Source organism: Ptychodera flava, chromosome 16 (genome assembly GCF_041260155.1).
Source record: "Ptychodera flava strain L36383 chromosome 16, AS_Pfla_20210202, whole genome shotgun sequence".
In the NCBI taxonomy this organism is placed as follows: Eukaryota; Metazoa; Hemichordata; class Enteropneusta; family Ptychoderidae; genus Ptychodera; species Ptychodera flava.
The window spans coordinates 12,480,341-12,501,330 of NC_091943.1; the positions used below are offsets into that span (position 1 = coordinate 12,480,341).

At 39.2% G+C, this 20,990-nt stretch overlaps 5 protein-coding genes across 5 annotated transcripts; 1 reads left to right on the forward strand and 4 right to left on the reverse strand.

Annotated features, from left to right (window-relative positions):
• Nucleotides 1–244: 244 nt before the first annotated feature.
• Nucleotides 245–916, reverse strand: LOC139114969 (torsin-1A-interacting protein 1-like). The gene has a single exon (XM_070676881.1). It carries the CDS (start codon nt 914–916, stop codon nt 245–247), a length of 672 nt encoding a protein of 223 aa, XP_070532982.1.
• Nucleotides 917–957: 41 nt separating this feature from the next.
• On the reverse strand, nt 958–2,025 carry LOC139114970 (dentin sialophosphoprotein-like). The gene has a single exon (XM_070676882.1). It carries the CDS (start codon nt 2,023–2,025, stop codon nt 958–960), a length of 1,068 nt encoding a protein of 355 aa, XP_070532983.1.
• Nucleotides 2,026–6,774: 4,749 nt separating this feature from the next.
• On the reverse strand, nt 6,775–7,941 carry LOC139114971 (torsin-1A-interacting protein 1-like). Its single transcript, XM_070676884.1, has one exon. The coding sequence runs from the start codon at nt 7,939–7,941 to the stop codon at nt 6,775–6,777; it is 1,167 nt and encodes a 388-aa protein (XP_070532985.1).
• A 4,408-nt stretch (nt 7,942–12,349) lies between these two features.
• LOC139114973 (uncharacterized) lies at nt 12,350–13,644 on the reverse strand. Its single transcript, XM_070676885.1, has 3 exons — nt 13,560–13,644; nt 13,061–13,308; nt 12,350–12,808 (listed from the first exon to the last, which is right to left on the reverse strand). Exons 1-3 carry the CDS (start codon nt 13,642–13,644, stop codon nt 12,350–12,352), a joined length of 792 nt encoding a protein of 263 aa, XP_070532986.1.
• A 174-nt stretch (nt 13,645–13,818) lies between these two features.
• LOC139114028 (sialidase-1-like) lies at nt 13,819–20,885 on the forward strand. The gene is made up of 6 exons (XM_070675502.1): nt 13,819–13,998; nt 14,170–14,356; nt 15,195–15,457; nt 16,075–16,257; nt 17,153–17,372; nt 17,634–20,885. Exons 1-6 carry the CDS (start codon nt 13,834–13,836, stop codon nt 17,843–17,845), a joined length of 1,230 nt encoding a protein of 409 aa, XP_070531603.1. The 5' UTR covers nt 13,819–13,833; the 3' UTR covers nt 17,846–20,885.
• The last annotated feature ends 105 nt before the right edge of the window (nt 20,886–20,990 follow it).

The window sequence follows — 20,990 nt, forward strand, 5'->3', positions numbered from 1 at the left end:
ATCAGCTTGTGATTGTTCTCCATATTTTAGGGACTGTGGATATCGTCCTATAGGCTATTTATAAAATCTGGCAATTCATTACCCACTCTATCACGACAATGATTTATTGCGTAAATGATCATAAACAGAACCGCGTTCCTGTAGAACTCTTTCGTGGTTACAATTAGGTACAACAGGCGCCTATACTATCGAGAAGTAGAAGCAACACAACTCTTTTCAGCTAAAACTTATTTTGCCATGGTGATCATGTTACTATGGCAACGGAATTGCCTATTCGACTCATGAGAGGACTTAAAAAGTGATCGCCGAGTTTTCCCGACGACATGGTTTTCCAATGCTCTATGAGAAAGTCCTGTAGCGCCTCTTCCCTTTCCTTAAGATTGGACTCCGGATCAAAGCCCTCCTTCATGCAAGCCGTGAAGACGATAACTGCATCCTTGTGCGGAGCGTTCACGTTGTCACAGTACTTGAAGAGAATCGATAAGGCACTGGTTTCAATATTTTCGATGTTGTACAGCACTGCTGCTTTGCTGCGTCCCCCGAGAGCCTCATCCATTAACTCGTCGAGTCGTAACTTGACATCAGCGGGGTTGGGACTCTCAATATTCTCGTTGTGAATTTCCACAGCTTTGTTGTCCGACAACTGCAAACTGTTGGCGACTTGTTGCGCTATGGCTTTTGCAGTATCACTTCTCTCTGGCCCGCTGACTATCATGATAACACTGGGGTGTAAAGGTTGTCTCGCGACGATCGACTCCAACGATGTCTCTATGACAGACCAGAAACGTGGACTTTGACCCTTAAACGTTTCTTCCATTATTTTCATATTCCTGTGCAAGATTTCCATTGTTGCGCTTGACTCGCTAACTGTACTGTCTCCAACCTTTGGTTCATGGTTCTTCGCGTCAGTGTCCATCCCAAGAAAGACAGCAAACACTCCTGTTAGCAAAAAGACCACTAAAATCGAAATGAAAAATACGTTGCCTTGGCGACTGTGCTGAATAGGTTTTCCTGGAGAGTTGTTTTACGATAAACATCATCATCATCATCATCATCATCATCATCATCATCATCATCATCATTAATATAAAATGCATCTTGTGCCTGCCGCCTGGACTTATCACTTTGACCAGCCTTCGATGATCGATTTGTATTCTCTTCCTCTTTTGACTGTAACGTTTCGGGGAAGCGATGTCTAATTCCAGGCTTGCTTTCCTCTCTGCCTAAATTAGACGTACGCTCGTTAGGTTTTGGCTGACAATGTTCACCTTTGCTTGGCTGCAAACCTTTACTGATAGCGCCATTATCATCATCATCATCATCAACATCATCATCATCATCATCACAAGAAAATGTATCTTCTGCCTGCCGCGTGGACTCATCACTTTGACCAGCCTTCGATAGTCGATTTGTATTCTCTTTCTCTTTTGACTGTGACGTTTCTGGGAAGCGATGTCTAATTCCAGGTTTGCTTTCCTCTTTGCCTAAATAAGATGTACGCTCGTTAGGTTTTTGCAGAAAATGTTCACCTTTGCTTGGCTGCAAACCTTCACTGTAAGCGAAGCCATCATCATAAGCGGAATGAGAAGGCACACATGTGCTCAAGTCGCCCGTCGTCGACGAGTCGTATTTTACTGGCGTCGGATGTACTACAACTTCACGTCGGATAATAGAGGATTTCTTCTCTCTTTCATCATTTGCACTTGATTCTCCAGCTGTTTCAGTAAATGTCTTCTTGTCATCACTCGGGTCATTGTCCATTTTATTCCATTCACACACTATTCCAGCAGCGGATTTTTTCTCACCAACGCTATTATCGCCTGTACCTAATTCAGTTGGAACCATGGTCTCGCTGTCTTCACTTGATTCTGTTGGACTCTTGCGTTCGTTTGAACTGAAGTGTTCAACAGGATCGGAAGAGTCTACTGTGATATTATTCTTGGTATTGCTGTTCTCCTGGTTCTCTACCTGATTGCTCGGTGTTAGCTCCATCTTTTTGCTCCTGGAACGTGTTACAACTGGCATGGTGGATACAGTGTCTGGTAACAGCAAAACTACACCGTGAAATTATTCAAGACAGAATAACGCAATGGTCGAAGGTCTTGCCACATCACAAGGTCCGCTCTCGCGATGAAACAGCACGTTCCAGGTTAGTGTGCGTGTTGATTATTTCCTCCATCGTCAAGTCGGCCTTAAAAGAGCTGGCATACAACTAGTCATTTAGCAGAACGATTAGAATAAATAAATGTCACAAATTATCTAATTACACACAATGGAAAACTGAAGTCGTTTAACGTCCATGCGTAAAGCTACAGTAAGTGTGAAGTCAAAGGTTACTGTCATACTATCACAGTATCACATGATTCGCATATGATATGGTGCTATGTCGCACGAAGGTGTGACTATGCACAACTTTTGAATGTCGCATATTTACCATCTAGAATCGAAGTTTGACTTATCGGCGATTTCGGGACTCTAATATCGATACTAGACGATACTAGAATGACTTGCCTTGTATCTTGGCACGCCGGGTCTGTGAAATCTACGATTTCCGGACTCTAATGTGAATACTAGCCAGGTATGTACAAAGGGCCCGAAAATCGATAAACTCAGCGTCAAACTGAGCGTTGAAAATGACAAAATGAGAGTCAAACTGAGCGTTGAAAATGACAAAATGAGAGTCAAACTGGGTGCGGAAACTGATAAACTGAGCGTTGAAATGATAAACTGAGCTGGAAGGACCAAGGTACAGTGTACCTTGATAAGTAAGGAATTGTTCATTGACAGCGTATCTTCTTTATAAGCAATGCATTTGCTCTCAGACCCTAAGGCTGCGTTCACACATAGCGAGGGGGCGGGGGGGTTGAAGGAATCGCGATTGAAATCTTATTTTTATCAGATCCCCCTCAATACCCCAAATAATTCAAATCCCCCTCTATATGATCAAAATTTTTCAAGACCCCCCTAACTATTACAAGCCCGCATATTTGTAAAGGATGTGCGCGCAGAAAAAACAAACGCGTACATATCGCGCCATTAGCAGTTTGTAAAGTCATATTCCTAGGGCAAGTTAGTTAATTGATTCATTTTTAAACGCATCAGTGATTTTGGATTTATCAGTCTAAGCCAACTTGAGTTAATCCAACTCTGGCCAGGTCAATTGCTCCTGCCGACGAGCACACAAAATGACGATCATGAGAGAGAAGGCAAATTGTGAATTCTGGCTAATTGCCATATTGTAAAAAACTGAGCACGGTGACCAGACCTACCAAAAATTTGTTTCAAAAGTACAAGACATATTAGATGCTACTCAAAATTGACAATACTGGAAGGTTAAACTATTCCATTAAATACATGTTTTAATCTCTGAAATTCTGGGTATAATAACGGAAAATTTGGTTAAACAATAAATAATTCCATTTAGTCACATATTTTTTTCATTTAGTCTTTACTGTTCAAAGTTTTACATTTGTACTATTTTATGATGAGAATGTGAAAATTTAGAAACTCAAGCTTTGGTGAACCCATCTTTTTAAATATTTTATTGTTCTCAAAATTCCGATAACTTTTCACTCTCCTAGTCTTCTATGTGTTGCTTTCTGGCCTTATCTTATGTACAAGTATGTTTCACTGTCATGAGCGTCACTTGACCCACTCTTCTTCAACTACTTTGTACATCAGAGTCAGAGCCATCTCTGTCACTGCTCAGGTATGCAGTGACAGTGACACTGCAGTAGCAGGCAGTATCTGATAGTGACACTGCCCTTACATAGGCAGTAGCTGTATTAACTTTGATAATTTGACAATTTGTTCAGTTTATACAACTGCGTTCTTGTTCAACTCCTACACAGCATGTTGAACTGTCCAGTATTAAGCTTGCCAACACAGCCTGTGTCAGTGTACCATGCATTTGTATCTTTGACAAATGACAGCACATGTCAGTCTGGACTCTAATAAAATTATCACGTAATACATATTTATATATACAGACTTTGTCGACAAACTGAATATTTTGTGTTTCAGCAAAGCTATCAGACAAGTATTTTTTGAGAAACAAATTGTTCGCCCAAAATGGCAAAAATCCCCCCCCCAAAAAGTCGACGGACTACAGATGCTCGGACAACTGACGACGACACACATCCACCTATTAGCACTTTGTGGGGAAGTTTTGCCAGATAGCTTTGATATTTGGTATACAGGTTCCTAGGGATTATCTTATTTATAATGTATTGAAATAATGAAGAAATCTGCAATTTTGTATATTTTGGGCAATTTTTGCCTATTTTGGTCAAAAATTTGTTTCTCAAAACTGCCCGTCTCATAGTTTTGGTATTTGGTATACAGGTTCTTAGGAGTTATCTTAATATTTTGAATATTTATGAAATCTGCGATTTGTATTTTTTGGGGGCAATTTTTGCCAATTTTGGTAAAAAAATTTAAAAAGTCTTACGGATCAGGTTACCCAACCTATACCATTATTTGTACCAGCGAAATCTTGAAACTTTTTAAAGCCATCTGTAAACTCGGAAATGAAAAAAAACATCGAAAATATATAAATTTCACCATTCCTGCTCAAGCAATTTAGTACATACTCATAACCATACGGTACGTGATCATACCAACTAATGTAATGATTCATGATACTTCCTAACCCCTGCGACTGGAACCCCTCCACTATTCTCCCCTTTTCAGCAGGCACACATAGTTCTCCGTGCTTCCACTCTCACAAGTACTGCTGCTGTCATATTTGCATCGTTCTGGTGACATCGCATCGAATACGACACGGAGAACATCTTCAAAAGCAATAGTTTGTCAATCAATTCACATATCCAATCGATTTTTGAATTCCATATTTGAGCTAAAATAGGGTCGAGCTTATGAACACATCATTGAAGAAAACTTCGAAGGGTAGGGAAGATGCTCACACACGAGCAAGAGGTTTATGTTCGGATGAATGCGATAATTGATGAGAACACATTTCTTGTGACTTTTATCTATTTACATGTGATCAACTCATGTGAGCTAATCATACTTTCATCAACTTAAAGCTGGACCGCGGTCATAGAGAAACACTGAGTTCTGTATCTTGAAGAAGTATTGTGACCAGTCACCTCAATTTGATAGCATTCACATACAGACAAATGCTATACTCCAAACCTTGTCATGTGTTGTGTTGTGTTGTGTTGTGTTGTGTTGTGGTGTTGTTTGTGTTGTGTGGTGTTGTGTTGTTTTGCTGTGTTGTGTGTTGTGTTGTGTTGTGTTGTGTTGTGTTGTGATATAACAACACCATCCAATCTTTAAACATGTAACAAAGGAAATATTTACCGCTTCTTTTGAAGAAATGCAGAACTTAAAGAGTTCAGAGCGTAAAAAGTCAAAATCCCGAAAAAACTTCCTGACCTATTACTACCCTTTTTATGAAAGGCACGTAATCTGAACCACATTTTTTTTTATTTGGCCTAATGGGGAACTTTGACCTTGTTGTAACGCTTTTCATAGAGCATTTTTGCTTGTTGAGGTAGACTTTTATGGCAAGCCACTGCATAGCATTCCTCTGCAAGTTAGCATTACAAGCTCGTAGGGACAAGGAATTATCAATCCAAGTATTGAACTTATTGTCGGAAGAACACCGTCACCGAATTCACTTCCCTTATTAAAAAAATCAAAGATTTTGTCACATGCAGTGCTAGTCGGGTTTGTCACAAGCTCAGTTTGCTTCCTGGTAGTATCAAGCATAACTTATGGTCTATTCTCTTCCTTGGAATTTCTTTCCACTCTGAAACTTTTAGCGTATTTATTTATTTATTTATTTAAGTATTTATTCATTCATTCAAGGATGCTGTCTATCATCTCAGATGACCCTTTGTTTCGGTTAAAAGCTCACTAGCTAGTGGATTGTAACGTACGTTACGGATAGCATCACTGTCTTGGATGATTTAAATGGAGCAAAGCGTATCATCGTACCCTGGCATAACAGAAGAGAGCTTTGATTTATCGACGATATACGTGATAACTTCATTCACAAATAGATTTATTCTTTGATTTTATCAGTCACTTATCGACCATCCACTCTTGACAGCATATTGTAAAAAATTATTTGACATTTAGATCATAAATCACAGGGACATAATTAAAATAAAACTTCATGTAATCAATCCTTTCCAAGTAGAGTCTCCAACTGAAATTGGCACATGACACAGGGATGTATTCGTGATTTCGGAATTTTCCATCTAATTGAACTTTTTCTGGACATCATGCGTATGCAAAAAACATTCATCGAAGTTTTACAAACGAAAGATCCATGCCCTAAACATATATTCTTAAAGGGATTGAAAACTATTGAATGTTAGTCGATTAATCAAAGTTTCGACTTCAGGCTATGTATTATGCTAACACTCGGTCATCGCTGGTCTAGGTATCATAAAGAACGCAACGAAAGAATCATAGGAAGAGCGCCATACGGCACTGGTGGCGCACTTTTACGCGTGGCGGTCTTCCAGGTGAGCGATTGGCTACTGTTACTACATAATGCTTGTTCTCCACTTTTAGTTACTTATTATCGTATAACAAGCTGATTGTAATATCTAGAGATTCACCATCCACTGCATTATGACAACGATTTACCAGTAATGCGTAAATTATCATAAACAGAACCGCGCTCCTTTAAATTTCTTTTGTAGTTACAACTGGGTACAACAGGCACCGATACTAAGCTTATCAAGACTTATCAGCAACACGTGCTCATTTCAGCTCAAACTTATTTTGCAATGGTAATCATGTTACTATGGCAACGAAATTGCCTATTTGACACATGAGTCGACTAAAACAGTCACGGCTGCGTTTTCCCGATGACATGGTTTTCCAATGCTCGATGAGAAAGTCCTCTAGCGCCTCTTCCCTTTCCTTAAGATTGGATTCCGGATCAAAGCCCTCCTTCATGCAAGCCGTGAAGACGATAACTGCATCCTTGTGCGGAGCGTTCACGTTGTCACAGTACTTGAAGAGAATCGATAAGGCACTGGTTTCAAGATTTTCGATGTTGTACAGCACTACTGCTTTGCTGCGTCCCCCGAGAGCCTCATCCATTAACTCGTCGAGTCGTAACTTGACATCAGCAGGGTCAGGAATCTCAATATCCTCGTTGTGAATTTCCACAGCTTTGTTGTCCGACAACTGTAAACTGTTGGCGACTTGTTGCGCTATGGCTTCTGCAGTATCACTTCTCTCTGGCCCGCTGACTATCATGATAACACTGGGGTGTAAAGGTTGTCTCGCGACGATCGACTCCAACGATGTCTCTATGACAGACCAGAAACGTGGACTTTGACCCTTAAACGTTTCTTCCATTAATTTCATATTCCTGTGCAAGATTTCCATTGTTGCGCTTGAGTCGCTAAATGAACTGTCTTCAACTCGCGGCTCACGAGTAGAAAGGTTCTCCATGTCCATTTTCATACCAAGAAAGACAGCAAACACTCCTGCTAACGAAAAGACCACTAAAATCGAAATGAAACAGACGTTGCCTTGGCGGCTGTGCTTCTTAGGTTTACCGCGGAGAAATGATACTTTATCATGAACATCGTCATCATCATCATCACAAGACAATGCATCTTCTGCCTGAAGCCTGCACTTATCGCTATGAATGGCCTTAAATGGTCGATATTGCTCCTCTTCCTCTTTTGAAAGTGACGTTTCCTGGAAGCGATGTCTAATTCCAGGTTTGCTTTCCTCTCTGCCTAAATTAGACGTACGCTCGTTAGGTTTTTGCAGAAAATGTTCAGTTGGTTGCAAACCTTCACTGTGTGCGCTGTCTGCACTTGATTCTGATGGACCGTTGAGCTCTTTTGACGCGACCTGTTCAACAGCATGGGAAGAATCTACCAGGGCGTCATCCTGGGAATTCTCCTGGTTCTCTGCCTGATCGCTCGGTGTTTGCCCCATCTTTGGCTCCTGTTATGTTCATGGATAGTCAATTCCTTGAATTCTGGATACACTGTCTGGTAACAACAAAACACACCGTGAAATTATGCAAGACAAATTACCCCCATGGTCGAAGTCTTGCCATATTGCAAGGTACGCTCTCGCATAGTCTGGCATGGTCCATGCCCATTTCTACCGCTGACTGAACAGCGCAGCCAGCGGTAGAAATAGGGCTGGGGACCAGACTGCAAGTCCATGCAATAAAGCTACTAAGTCCTGAAGTAGACTTGGTTCAAGTCGGTAAATTTTAAAAAATAACATCATTTGTTATATTTTCTCTTGTGTCTCTCCTATTTCATACAATTGGAATTTGGCAGCCCAGGCCAGGCTTTCCGACTGAACGCGTTACCTTTGAGTCTGCGCAGTAGTGAGTTATTTTCTGCCGGGAGGAACTCCGTGTATTGCGTAGCCTGAAAGCTACTGTAAGTGTTGCTTTGTGAGGTCAAAGGTTACGAAAATTCCCGCACAGCAGTTGCGTGACAGTTAGTTACAACTTGGCTCGAGGTATGAAGATGGATTTGTTCAAATTAAGTTGTTCGATGAATCTAACCCTAATTGTAGATTTTTAATGGTTATTTTGTGTATTTTATCAGTTTACCGAACTACTTTTGGGATATGTCACAGCCAGTGGGAGTATACTTTCATGTAATGTACTTGTGACTTGGCTACGGTCGATATCGATCAAGGTTTTCGTAATGGGAAAAAACATCGATAGTGAAAAAAAATATCAAATTAGATGTGACATGTTCTTGTGGTTTCATTTCCGCAGACTGTTAAAACATAAGAGTCGTCACATTGATAGTGTGCGGAAGTATACGAAACCTGGGTACTTATAAGTGTTGGAATTTGGTTGTGTCTGGCTCTCACATGTACTAGTAAATCGTGGTTAAGCATCTATAGTAGCACCTAGGAAAACCAATTATGGTTCTTTTTGTCTAGCAGAATTTAATAACTTCTGTATTTTTATGTGATCAATCATAACTTTTAGATCTGTCATTTCCCATTTCCGATTGATAGGGCCATCATATGCTTTATGCCCAACGCATCGCGCATGACCATGTACGTTTTCTTTACCTGTGTTTAAAACTCAACCTTAAAATCGCAAAACGTTTTCAACATGGATGTCCCAACATCTGAGACAAAGGTAAACAAAAAAGGTGAAATACATATACATACATACATATGTATATATTGACAGGATAGGTCAAGCAGCACCAACTCTAGGACACAGTGTTCTTCACTACAAACTAAATTTTATTGTCCGACGTTTCGTGGGCTTAATCCCATTTCATCAGGGTTAAAATTGTTGACTGTCAAGATGGAAATGACATATAATATATATAAATATATATATATATATATATATATATATATATATATATATATATACATATATATATAATCGATGACAAATGTCTCCTAAAAGATAGTGGAGAGTTTTGTAAATCGTATGATCAAATTTATCCTGCAGAGTTCAAGTTGAAATGTGAGCATAATGGGCAACGTGCTACATTTCTTGGACATATCCATAGTGGATGGAGTATTTGTCTATAAACTCTTTGAAAAGCGCGACGATTACTCCCACGAAACATCGGTCGGTGAAATAAATTTTATATAAATGAAGAGCTTGGTGTCCTGAGTTGGTGCGTCTTGACCTGCTTTGTTATACACACACTCTCTCTCTCTCTCTCTCTCTCTCTCTCTCTCTCTCTCTCTCTCTCTCTCCATATTTATAAATGGTGACCACCCCCATCACCAAGTCAAAAACAGGATGACCCTCCACCGCCCCCAGGCCGAAGAAACTAACTTGTCTCAAAGATGTACACTGTCCTTGATATGCTCTCACACCAACACGATTGGAACGTTAACTCTCTGAATTTAAAATAATTGGATGGTGAAGGTCGTTTTAATCTGCAAATGTTAGCTCATCTGCTTTTCTTTTTAAGTTACACACCTGCTATTATGAGTAACGTGTGATATTATAACGTTCACTATATGGCACCTACTTTTGAGAAATTTGAAAAATGTGAAGGTCCAATAGGCCTATACCAAATTGGTGCCAATCGTAAGTAGTTCGGTCGAAGATACTTGTCAGTTCTTAAGTACTGCTTAATCAATGAAATTTTGCCTGGTACACAAATGACCTTGAATTTGACCGTGGCAGAGTGGAAAGAAAACATGTCAACAGTGTTTTGGGACTCTCTAGTTATCAAGGATCGAATTACATGGTAATGTTGACAAGATTCTTGAGGAAAAGCACACGGAAGCCACAATCATGACAAGTGACCCCGGACTACTAATTTTTTGAAAACGAATACTTTTGGTTGAAATATTTGGCAATATTTTTATTTCAGCATTTCTTATGCTGCATCCTTTCTTCCTACGACGTGATGTTTAGTTGTTACTTGAGTCTGACGTACGTTACTATCATACGGATCATAGTAGCACTCTCAATAATTTAAATGAAGCAAAGCGTATCATCGTAACCTAAGGCCAAAGGAAAAAATTGTGCTGTTCCAATAACCCGACCTACCCTATTTTCTGCCTGCTGACCTTTAACTTTTCAGGGCTTCGTAAACACGGAGGTAAAAAATAGAAAGAAAAAAACTGTAAAATCACTTGTTCGTTTTCTGGCATTCGATTTTTGCTTGAACGAGGACGTCTTTTACGTTTTTATTCCTTTTATATGTATTATACGTTTTTCTGGAAATGTTGTGGCTAGTGTTTGATCGCCCTGAACCCTTGAAGAGTGCACATTTAAAAATAAAAATATTTTGGAAAAAAAATCCCTGCCGACCTACCTACCTTATTTTTGAAAACCATGTTATCGGAGCAGCACAATTTATTTATTTTTTTGGCCTAACATAACAGAACATAGCTTGGAGTTGATCTATTGACGATACACGTGATACTCGATAGACAAAATAGATTTATTCTTTGATTTATTAATCATTTATCGACAACCCACTCTTGAAAGCATATTATAAAGAATTATCTGACATTTTGATAGAATTCACAATGACAGAATTAGACCAAAAATTAGTGTAATCAATCCCTGCCAAGTGAAGTCTCTAACTGCAATCAGAACATGGCACAATAATGTATTCATGATTTCTGAATTTTGAATCTAAATCATCTTAGCTGGGCATCATGCCTGAGCAAAACATTCATTAAAGTAGTTTAAAAACAAAAAATCCATGCCTTGAAAATTTATTCTTAAAACTGACTTTAACATATTGACATGTTGATAGATAAATTTATATTCCGACTCTGGTCTTTGTATTTTGCTAGCAATAAAGTTACTCGGTCACCACTGGTATATATTAACTTTACTCACAGGAAATGCAACATACTGCACTAATGGTGGCGCACTTTTACGCATGGCCTTCCAGGTGAATGATTGGCTACTACATACATGGTTTTTGTGATTGTTCTCCAAATTTTAGGGACGGTGATTATCGTCCTATATGCTCTTTATAAAATCTGGCAATTCTTACTTACTCCATCATGACAATGATTTATTGCGTAAATTATCATAAACAGAACCGCGTTCCTGTAGAATTCTTTCGTGGTTACAATTAGGTACAACAGGCGCCTATACTATCAAGAAGTAGAAGCAACACAACTCTTTTCAGCTAAAACTTGTTTTCGCCATGGTGATCATGTTACTATAGCAACGGAATTCCCTATGCGACTCATGAGAGGACTTAAAAAGTGGTCGCCAAGTTTTCCGGATGACATGGTTTTCCAATGCTCTATGAGAAAGTCCTCTAGTGCCTCTTCCCTTTCCTTGAGATTGGAATCCGGATCAAGCCCTCCTTCATGCAAGCGGTGAAGACGACAACTGCGGTCCTTGTGCGGAGCGTTCACGTTGTCACAGTACTTGAAGAGAATCGATAAGGCACTGGTTTCAATATTTTCGATGTTGTACAGCACTGCTGCTTTGCTGCGTCCCCCGAGAGCCTCATCCATTAACTCGTCGAGTCGAAACTTGACTTCAGCAGGGTCAGGACCTTCAATATCCTCGTTGTGAATTTCCACAGCTTTGTTGTCCGACAACTGCAACTGTTGGCAACTTGTTGCGCTATGGTTTTTGCGGTATCACTTCTCTCTGGCCCGCTGACTATCATGATAACACTGGGGTGTAGAGGTTGTCTCGCGACGATCGACTCCAACGATGTCTCTATGACAGACCAGAAACGTGGACTTTGACCCTTAAACGTTTCTTCCATTATTTTCATATTCCTGTGCAAGATTTCCATTGTTGCACTTGACTCGCCTAATGTACTGTCTCCAACTCGTGGTTCATGAGTAGAAAGGTTCATCGTGGCCATGTTCATACCAAGGAAGACAGCAAACACTGCTGCTATCAAAAGACCACTAAAATCAAAATGAAATAGACGTTGCCTTGGCGGCTGTGCTCGTTAATATTTCCCTGGAGAAATGATGCTTGCTCATGAACATCATCATCATCACCACCACCACCATCATCATCGTCATCATCATCATCGCAAGAAAATGCATCTTCTGCCTGTGGCCTGGACTTATCTCTTTGACCAGCCTTCGATGGTCGATTTGTATTCTCTTCCTCTTCTGGCTGTGACGTTTCAGGAAAGCGATGTCTTATTCTAGGTTTGCTTTCCTCTTTGCCTAAATTAGACGTAGTCTCGCTAGGTTTTTTCTTAGAACGTTCAACTTTGCCTGGCTGCGAATCTTCACTGTAAGCAGCAGCATCATCATCATCAGAGTATATATCTTCTTGCTGGTGTGTGTGCCTATCTAATTGACCAGCCTTCGATGGTTGATTTGTATTTTCTTCCTCTTTTGCCTGTGACGTTTCTGGGAGCGACTTCTGGTTTCAGGTTTGCTTTCCTCTCTGGCTACATCAGACGTACGCCTAAGCTCATTAGGTTTTTGCTGACGATGTTCACCTCCACCTGGCTGCAAACCTTTAGGCCTACTGTGAGCGCTGCCATCACGTAAGGGGAATGAGTGGGCACATATGTGTTCGGGTCGCCCATCGACAATATAGATTTTAGTGGCGGTTGATCACAATGTTCTGTGCCTGCATGTTGGATACTAGTGGATTCCTTCTCTCTTCATCTTTTGCACTTGATTCTCCACCTGCATCAGTAGATGCATTCTTGTCATCGTCTTTTTCAGTTTGATCGTTTGGGTCCGATCCACCCACGTTTCCAGCAGCGAATTCATTCTCACCTTTGCCATTATCGTCAGGTTTAGTTGAAACCTTTTTCTTGTTATCAGTCTTCTTGCTTTTCTCACTTGGTGCTGGTAGACTCTCGGTCTCTTTGAACTGGACTGCATCGACTGTTCATCGGAAGCGTATACTGGGACTTTGTCGTTATCCTGGGTATTACTATTAGGCCTAGTCTCAGAAATGTTCTTCTGGTTCTCTGCCTGATTGCTCGTGTTTGCGCCATCTTTTTGCTCTTGGAACGTGTTACAGCTGGCATGCTCTGGTCAATTCTTTAAATTTTGGACCCAGCGTCTGGTAAAAACAAAAGAACACCGTTAAATTATGCAAGACTAAAAATCGCCATAGTGGATGATCTTGCTACGTGCATCGCAAAGGTACTTCCCCCACCAGAGAAGCGACGAAACAGCACGATGCAAGTTAGTGTGCGTGTTGATTATTTCCTCCATCGTCCAGTCGGCCTTAACAGAGCTGGTGTACAACTTTAACTAGTCATTTGGCAGAACAATTAGAATAAATAAATGTTACAAATCATGTAATTTCACACATGAAATAAGCTGAAGTCACTAAAAACTACTAAGAGTGTCGATTGTTAAGGTCAAAGGTTACTGACATATTTGTAATCACATGATTCCCATATGATGTGGTATTTCGCTGAGCAGCAGCTGCGTGAAACGCCGACTCTGAGCTACAAGTTTGGATCACAAACGCACATCATTCAAACTATCATGTTTTCAGCGACACAGTCGTTGTTGATATTTTGTTTAACGTCTTGTGCATGTTTATGCAATGCTTTTCGAAATGTAAGTAATGCTGGGTCACTCCCCAAACCGTGTACAATAACGATCTTATTGTTATGATATGCCATGATATGATATGACCTGACGTTGTTGGCTCTCCAGACTGCAGACCGAAGTGTTCTGTTACGCTCCTTTCATTTTTTCGTGACAACGGTATCGCTAAATCGTTTTCAGGTAACTCCAGTGGTTACAGAAACACAGCTTCTATGGACGGCAGGTCAAGAGGAGGTGTCGCTCTACCGGATTCCTGCCATAACAACAACTCCGATGGGTAGCGTCATCGCCGTCTCGGAAGCCAGGAAGTCCAGTGGTGGGGACGCTGGTTCCAAATTTCTGGCAATCAGACGGTCATTGGATGGAGGTGAGATGTGTTGACGAATAAATGGATACATTCTTAACTCATGAATGATAAACTTTTTTAATACCTGATGTGGAAATGCGGTTATTTATCAGCTTTATAATATCTAAAAGCAATTTGACTAACTCGATGAAATTTTCAATGGAAAACAAAGGGCTAACACCATGTAAGTACTCAATGTCAAAAACAAAGTAATCCACAAACCAGGGATTGAGGACTGCCCCTTTTAATAAGCACTGTAGCTACATTTGTGAAAAACTGAATGCACAAATTTAATGGTGACATGTTTATAATATTAATTGAGCACAGGTGTGTTGATGAAAGCCTGTCACATCTGAGGACTACATTGTTATGATAATTTAACGGTATCACATTTAACTTAATGAGATCATCAAAAATGTCCTTAAACTTGTACAACAGTCTTAATTACTGTTAGCAGTCTTAGAAATGTGTTCACTACATAAATATCTTTCTTCTGTTTCTTTCATACATTTATACAAAGAAGTAAAGTGATAAGGTGCAAGAAACAATGTAAAATATACATTTATAAATATAACACAGGGAAAAACTTTATGCTAGAAAAAGAAACAATAAACCTTAATTTCACCAATCAGAAATTCCTGAAGTCATCGCAGTAATTCTAATTACTTGAGTACAACATGTATGTACTTTCCCGTTCTTTACGAATAATGCTGCAGGAATATTCTCATTTTCTGCATTGTCATTTGCAAAATTCACCTTTTCATACCCAATTTTTACACAACGCTAGCTGTACCGGTATCAGAATATTAATAATCCCAGGACAATCGTCACACTGAAGTCTTTGTTATTTACTGTGCAGGATACACATGGAAACCTCAACAGTTTCTCCTTGATGATGGTTCCATCAATGATGGATTGAACATGGGTGTCATCTTGGTGGACGAAGAGACCGGCGCCATCTTCATTGTGTATGTCATGTGTGCTCACTATGATGACTGTAGCGTGTCGACAACTCACTACATCAAAAGCATGGATGATGGCGTATCGTGGGGCAAGTCTGTCAATATTTCCCAACAAATAGGGACAAAGATGTTTGCACCGGGACCAGGGTATGGAATACAGGTATGGATGAATTTGAAGCTCAGATCCTTCATGAATCTTGGCCAAAGCATTGTGTCTGAATTTGTATTCATTTCGAACATTTGGGGTTTTTTTGTTTACTAGGTCACGCTGAGAAGATTCATGAAAACGTATACAGTGCCCAGCATGTTCATATATACCTGTAGTTTGGTCACAGCTGTTCAGATGTTTTTCAACTGACAATTTAGATCGTTAGTTTCTCACAAAAGAACATCAGGTTCTGCTCATGTTTTTTAGCATTGATCAATGCCAATTTAATGGTCAGATCCTTTAAGGCTTGACTTCTTTGACAGAGTGATTTTAAAAGCTCAAAAACTGTTGTAAACATTTCAGGCAAGCACCAGAAAAATAAAATAATTTTAGTCATGTGACCATCACATGACCTGCCCAACTGGCCAAGTGTTGTCATTCTTTTCAGAAAAGTATGCCCCTCTCAAAGTTAGGCTAATTGTCTGTGGTCATGTGACCATCACCTGACCTGCCTCATTGGCCCTATGTTCTCCGTTGCAGAAAATGTTTTCCCCCAAAGTAAGCTTATTGTTTGTGGTCATGTGACCATCACCTGATCTACCTCATTGACCCTATGTTCTCCTTTTCAGAAAAAGTATGCCCCTCACAAAGGTAGGCTGATTGTTTGTGGTCATGGAACCATAGCTGGTGATGGCATGTTCTGTCTTCTGAGTGATGATCATGGCAATACATGGAGGTATGGAGGAATGCTGAAAAGTATTCCGTACAACCAACCAAAGAAAGCAGGAGATTTTGAACCGGATGAATGCCAGGTAGGTAATAGGATTCACAGGTCATTCCCTTGTCTTGACAACTCGGGATCTGTAGCTTTCAGAACTCTGGTAACCATAGATACCAGAACTCTGGTAACCATAGTTACCAGCAGTCTGGTAACTGTAGCAGTGTGAAAACACAGCTGTGTTTGATCGCTGTACAGAAGTTTCAATAGTCCACACACACTTTCATTTCAGTAGTCCATTGCCTGTCTATTTTAGACAGATAAAATGTATGCAGTGTCTGTCACAGCAATGAGAGGTCAGTACTGTGCTGTAATTGTAGTTCAAATTCTATGTTCATTCATGAAGTCTAGAAAATCCTGATTCCAGTCATTCTATTGGCTGATCATTCTCACAGAATCTCTATAAGTCATAGATGGACAATAGACAGTTTTGTTTTAATGAAAAATGTCATTTTCAACATGGTAAATATTTGGTACTTCAGAAGAACTTCAGGAGCCCATCTGCATCATGGAAACAATGCATTTCTTCTACGGGGGCCCTCCCGTGAGGCAATTAGGCCCCCTAGGATATAGGAATCATAATCCAGTGGGTAGGGTACCAGACATGCGCTTTAAAGGACAGTGAGTGTAGGATGGGTCATTTGAGAATCCAGCATAGTGATGTGCCCTCGAGCAAGACTTTACTCCTTTTTGCTCAATGGGTACCTCATCCTGTATATCGGCTTCTCCCCTTTGGTTGATGGAGAAATAATATATTGATTTATAAAACTGGTCAATGAGGGCGCAGTATTTCCTAGTCTTGCCAAATTTATTTTGTCTTTTATTGAACAAAATAGATATTTATGATCCATATTTTTGCAGTTTTCTGACCCCATTATTGTTTTAATCAAATCAAGACTTAAGACTGTTTTTGTCTTTTCTCTCCTCAGCCCATTGAACTGCCCGATGGATCAATCATGGTCAACGCTCGTAACCAAGGCCATTACCACTGTGCCTGTCGTGTCATCAGCAGAAGCTACGATGGTGCAGAGACTTTCCCACTGGAGAATGTCTACTTTGATACAGCATTGATAGAACCAGTGTGTGCAGCCAGTACTCTCTACCACAATGATGTCATCTTTTTCAGCAATCCCATGAGTACTAGCAAACGTGAGTACATTGAGTAAAAGTTTAATAGTTTTTGTTTCAAGACATAAATTACCCTAGTCTCCTGTAATTAATTTTGATCAATACTGTGGTACTGTGTACTATTTAGATATTTTATAGAAACCTCCATGTCTAAACTCACCAGGAGTGTAAAAGAAACTTACAGAAATTTACAGAAACTTACAGGGAAAATGGACAACTTTATAAATATGCAAGTGAAAACCATTCTATTTGTTACAGTTTTCATTCCATTACACTTTTCAGGTGCCGGTATGACATTGCAATGGAGTTACAACAACGGAACAACGTGGACTGGAAAACTTGCGATCGATCCCGGATACAGCGGATACAGCTGTATGACCGCCTTTAAAAATCCACTGAAGTTTGGCAATGATGTGTTCATCGCCTATGAGAGCGGTACTGCAGATCCTTCCAAAATGGATTCCATAACTCTTGTGAGAATCCAACTCTACTAGGGTTATCGTTTCATTACGAAGGCGTAGAAATCATTCTGTGTGGTTTAGAATTGTACTCGGAGCCTCATTGATGTGGATGTTAAACCATAATAAGGGAAGTGCAGACTGTCTTTCATTTATCAGATCCATTCACTTACAAATGTGATAAAGTTCATCGCACTTCATGTCATGTACTCCAGAAATAATTCCTTCAGTCAAAAATTTGAACAGCCAACATATCTTTGATATATTCAGAGTTCTTTTTGTTGGATTTGCCATGAAGTTACTATACAAGTACTATCAATTTAATTTCAGTATTGTTTGTGTTGAGAATTGTACTGTTGTTTTAAATTTATGTTTGTCAGTATCAAATAACTTGTTTATCTATGCAACCAAAGATGTAATTCCTTGATCGCAATTATTTTGATGAAGTGTAGGTGGCTGTACAATGTCATTAATTTCACAGGAAATGTACAGGTGTGTAAAACATGGAATGTCTTGAAGCTATTGTCACCAAGTGGTAATAACCACTATAATAACACATTCACATGCATGCATATTAAACATACACATACACACACATGCAAATGCACACACACACACACACACACACACACACACACTAACACAGTCTATGTATACACCCACAAACACTTTGTCTCAGTTTGTTACCATTTTAATGCTTCTGTCTTCAGATTTTAGTCTGTCATAGCCAGATGGAAATGTACAATTTGATATTTTTTTGTTTGGTTTTCCCTGAGTTTGGCAGTATTTTTAACTCACAGTGGGCTGTTCCACATCAAATGTGCAATGCCTTAGGATTTACAAAACTTGAAACCTCAAAATGTGCTTCGATAAATCAGAATTATACAATCAGGTACTTTTGTCGCTAGATGTATGAAATACAAGGTGAACATTTTTGAGTGAAATGTGAAAATTTTTTATCACTTGAATCTTCCCCTATGTTACAAATGTGTTTTGAACTTTTCATCTGAAGACTTGGCTTCATTGTCAATTTTTAGCTCATATTTGGTTTTATATATAAATACCAAAAAGAGCTTATATGATGAGTCTAAATGTCTGTATATTTGTGGGTATGTGCGGATGTATGTCCGTCACACACAAAGGCTCCCATACCGCCAAAGCTACCGTCTCAGTATTTGGTGTACAGGTAGATGTAGGGGTTGAGATGTGAATTTGTTCAAATGAACACATCAGTGTCAAAAATGTGCAAATGAGGTAAGAAAAAGCGAAATTCTGAAACAGGCTTGAAACAGGCTTACTCCACTGACTTGAGTCATTTCCTGTTATTGTCATTGAACTGTTACATATTAACAGACCTGCTCAAACCATAGACAGTAGAGGGGAGGAAGACCGTCAGTAGAGGGGAGGAAGACCGTCTATGGTCAAACTAAGGCAGTAAGGGGGCTAGCTGCCTTTCTGCTATGCATGTTGCTAAAGTTGACCTCCAGTACCTAAAGTTTCAGACCTTAATTACTTTTGTCATTCTTTTTTTTCTGGTTTAAATATTTCTTGTTGTTTTTCTGGTTGTACTGTGCAGAAATCATTGTCATAACATCAACGTAGAATTTTCCTCCACTGAACAGATAGAAACAACATTTATTGTTGATCTTTGGTACCCATACTGGTATGTACCAATTCTGATCAAATTTGAGCGACACTGTATAATTGCGGTATTTTTTGACAGGGTAATACACAGTGCATGTAGGGATGGGAAAAATTGTACCGGAAAAATTCACTTCTTTTCATTAAATGACCTTGTGGCTGTAAGGTGGTAGGTGCCGTGAACAGAAAGTTTGAAACCTTTACTCATGTGATGAAGCTACAATAGAATATCCTTGTTCACATCAAAAATGAAAATAAGGAATTGTTATTCAAAGTTCGGGATAATACAAATTACGTAAGATATATAGAAATTTGAAATTCAAAATGGCAGCTGTTTAAGTCTATTGCAAAATCAAAATCAAATTTTGATTTTCACAAAATCTAGTGACTGAACACATCATTTACACTACAAATGACTCCACATTAGCAACTGACCAGGGAAATATGGTAAAATTTTGAATGTCAGAAACACTGTCCCCAGGATTCCATCTTAAATGTTCCACATTAACACGGTTCATTGTTACAGTAGTTTTCTCACCCTTCCAGTTGCAATCGTATTTGATGCCAGCTTTGTCAGACTTTATAAGCAAAAATAATCTATATTGATGAGTTGACTAGCGAAAATGATTTCAAAGAATGACCTCATTTACAATTCAAACGTATTGTGTAAATCTGCAAAACATAAATACAAGGATTTTGAAATAATTTGTAAAAATTGGTAAATATTTTTTTAAAAGATCAGCTATTAAATCAGGTATTACATATACAGCTGATTATAAGTGATTTACCAAAAATGTACAAATTTAAAGAGTTCTGTTTCTCTAGGTGTGAAATAATTCTTCAATCAATAATCTTATCACATAATCTTGTTTTAATATTCCCATATCCGTATATGCTGAATGCTCAGAGCTTCAAACCTCGGTAAGAATTGTGAAATGCAATCATTATTCATTTTTCCAGTATTTACCAGTTACTTGTATTACACTGTCTTATTTTCAGTGAGAGTGTGATGAAATCTAGCATTCTATTATAAGTACTGGCAATGTACTTCAAAGGACAACTTCAGTAATTTATAAGAAATGAGCCAGTTTAATGTGTTCATATTGTCTCTGCTGCCTTTAAGTGTCCAAGTGGTGGATAAAGTGCTCTGATTTCAACGTTCATTATCTCAAATTTTGATACCAGTTATTTGTTTTCGAGGCAATGTTTGACCGTTTTGAACGGAAATGGGGGTCAAAGGATAGTGACTTCAATATGTGTACATTACCTTGTCAGTTGTCTTCATGAGTCAGCTACTGAGTATTCCAATATGTGTATCCAGCAAGTTGCCAGGTTTGACAGACTTCTTGGATGTACAGTGTTAAATCGAAAAATGAGTTGATTATATTTTGTTATGTTCATATTTTGAAGTTGAATAAATTAATGAGTAATCAGACTGCCGTGTTTAGATTTCATGACTATTAAAAATTTAAGATCAGAGGATTCGATGGGCACTTCATTTAAGGGTTTTGCCATCAGTGTACTTGTTGAGTGTACAACC

What these genes read in the sequence shown, in the direction of transcription:
- LOC139114973 (XM_070676885.1), bottom strand. Translation starts at nt 13,644, where the DNA reads ATGGAGGAAATAATCAACACGCACACTAACTTGCATCGTGCTGTTTCG. An exon ending in GAAGTACCTTTGCGATGCAC is followed by an intron (nt 13,309 to 13,559) that starts GTAGCAAGATCA and finishes TCCGATGAACAG; the next exon opens with TCGATGCAGTCCAGTTCAAA. An exon ending in AAGAGAGAAGGAATCCACTA is followed by an intron (nt 12,809 to 13,060) that starts GTATCCAACATG and finishes GAAACGTCACAG; the next exon opens with GCAAAAGAGGAAGAAAATAC.
- LOC139114969 (XM_070676881.1), bottom strand. Translation starts at nt 916, where the DNA reads ATGGACACTGACGCGAAGAACCATGAACCAAAGGTTGGAGACAGTACA.
- LOC139114970 (XM_070676882.1), bottom strand. Translation starts at nt 2,025, where the DNA reads ATGCCAGTTGTAACACGTTCCAGGAGCAAAAAGATGGAGCTAACACCG.
- LOC139114028 (XM_070675502.1), top strand. Translation starts at nt 13,834, where the DNA reads ATGATGTGGTATTTCGCTGAGCAGCAGCTGCGTGAAACGCCGACTCTG. An exon ending in TATGCAATGCTTTTCGAAAT is followed by an intron (nt 13,999 to 14,169) that starts GTAAGTAATGCT and finishes AATCGTTTTCAG; the next exon opens with GTAACTCCAGTGGTTACAGA. An exon ending in TTGAACCGGATGAATGCCAG is followed by an intron (nt 16,258 to 17,152) that starts GTAGGTAATAGG and finishes TTCTCTCCTCAG; the next exon opens with CCCATTGAACTGCCCGATGG.
- LOC139114971 (XM_070676884.1), bottom strand. Translation starts at nt 7,941, where the DNA reads ATGGGGCAAACACCGAGCGATCAGGCAGAGAACCAGGAGAATTCCCAG.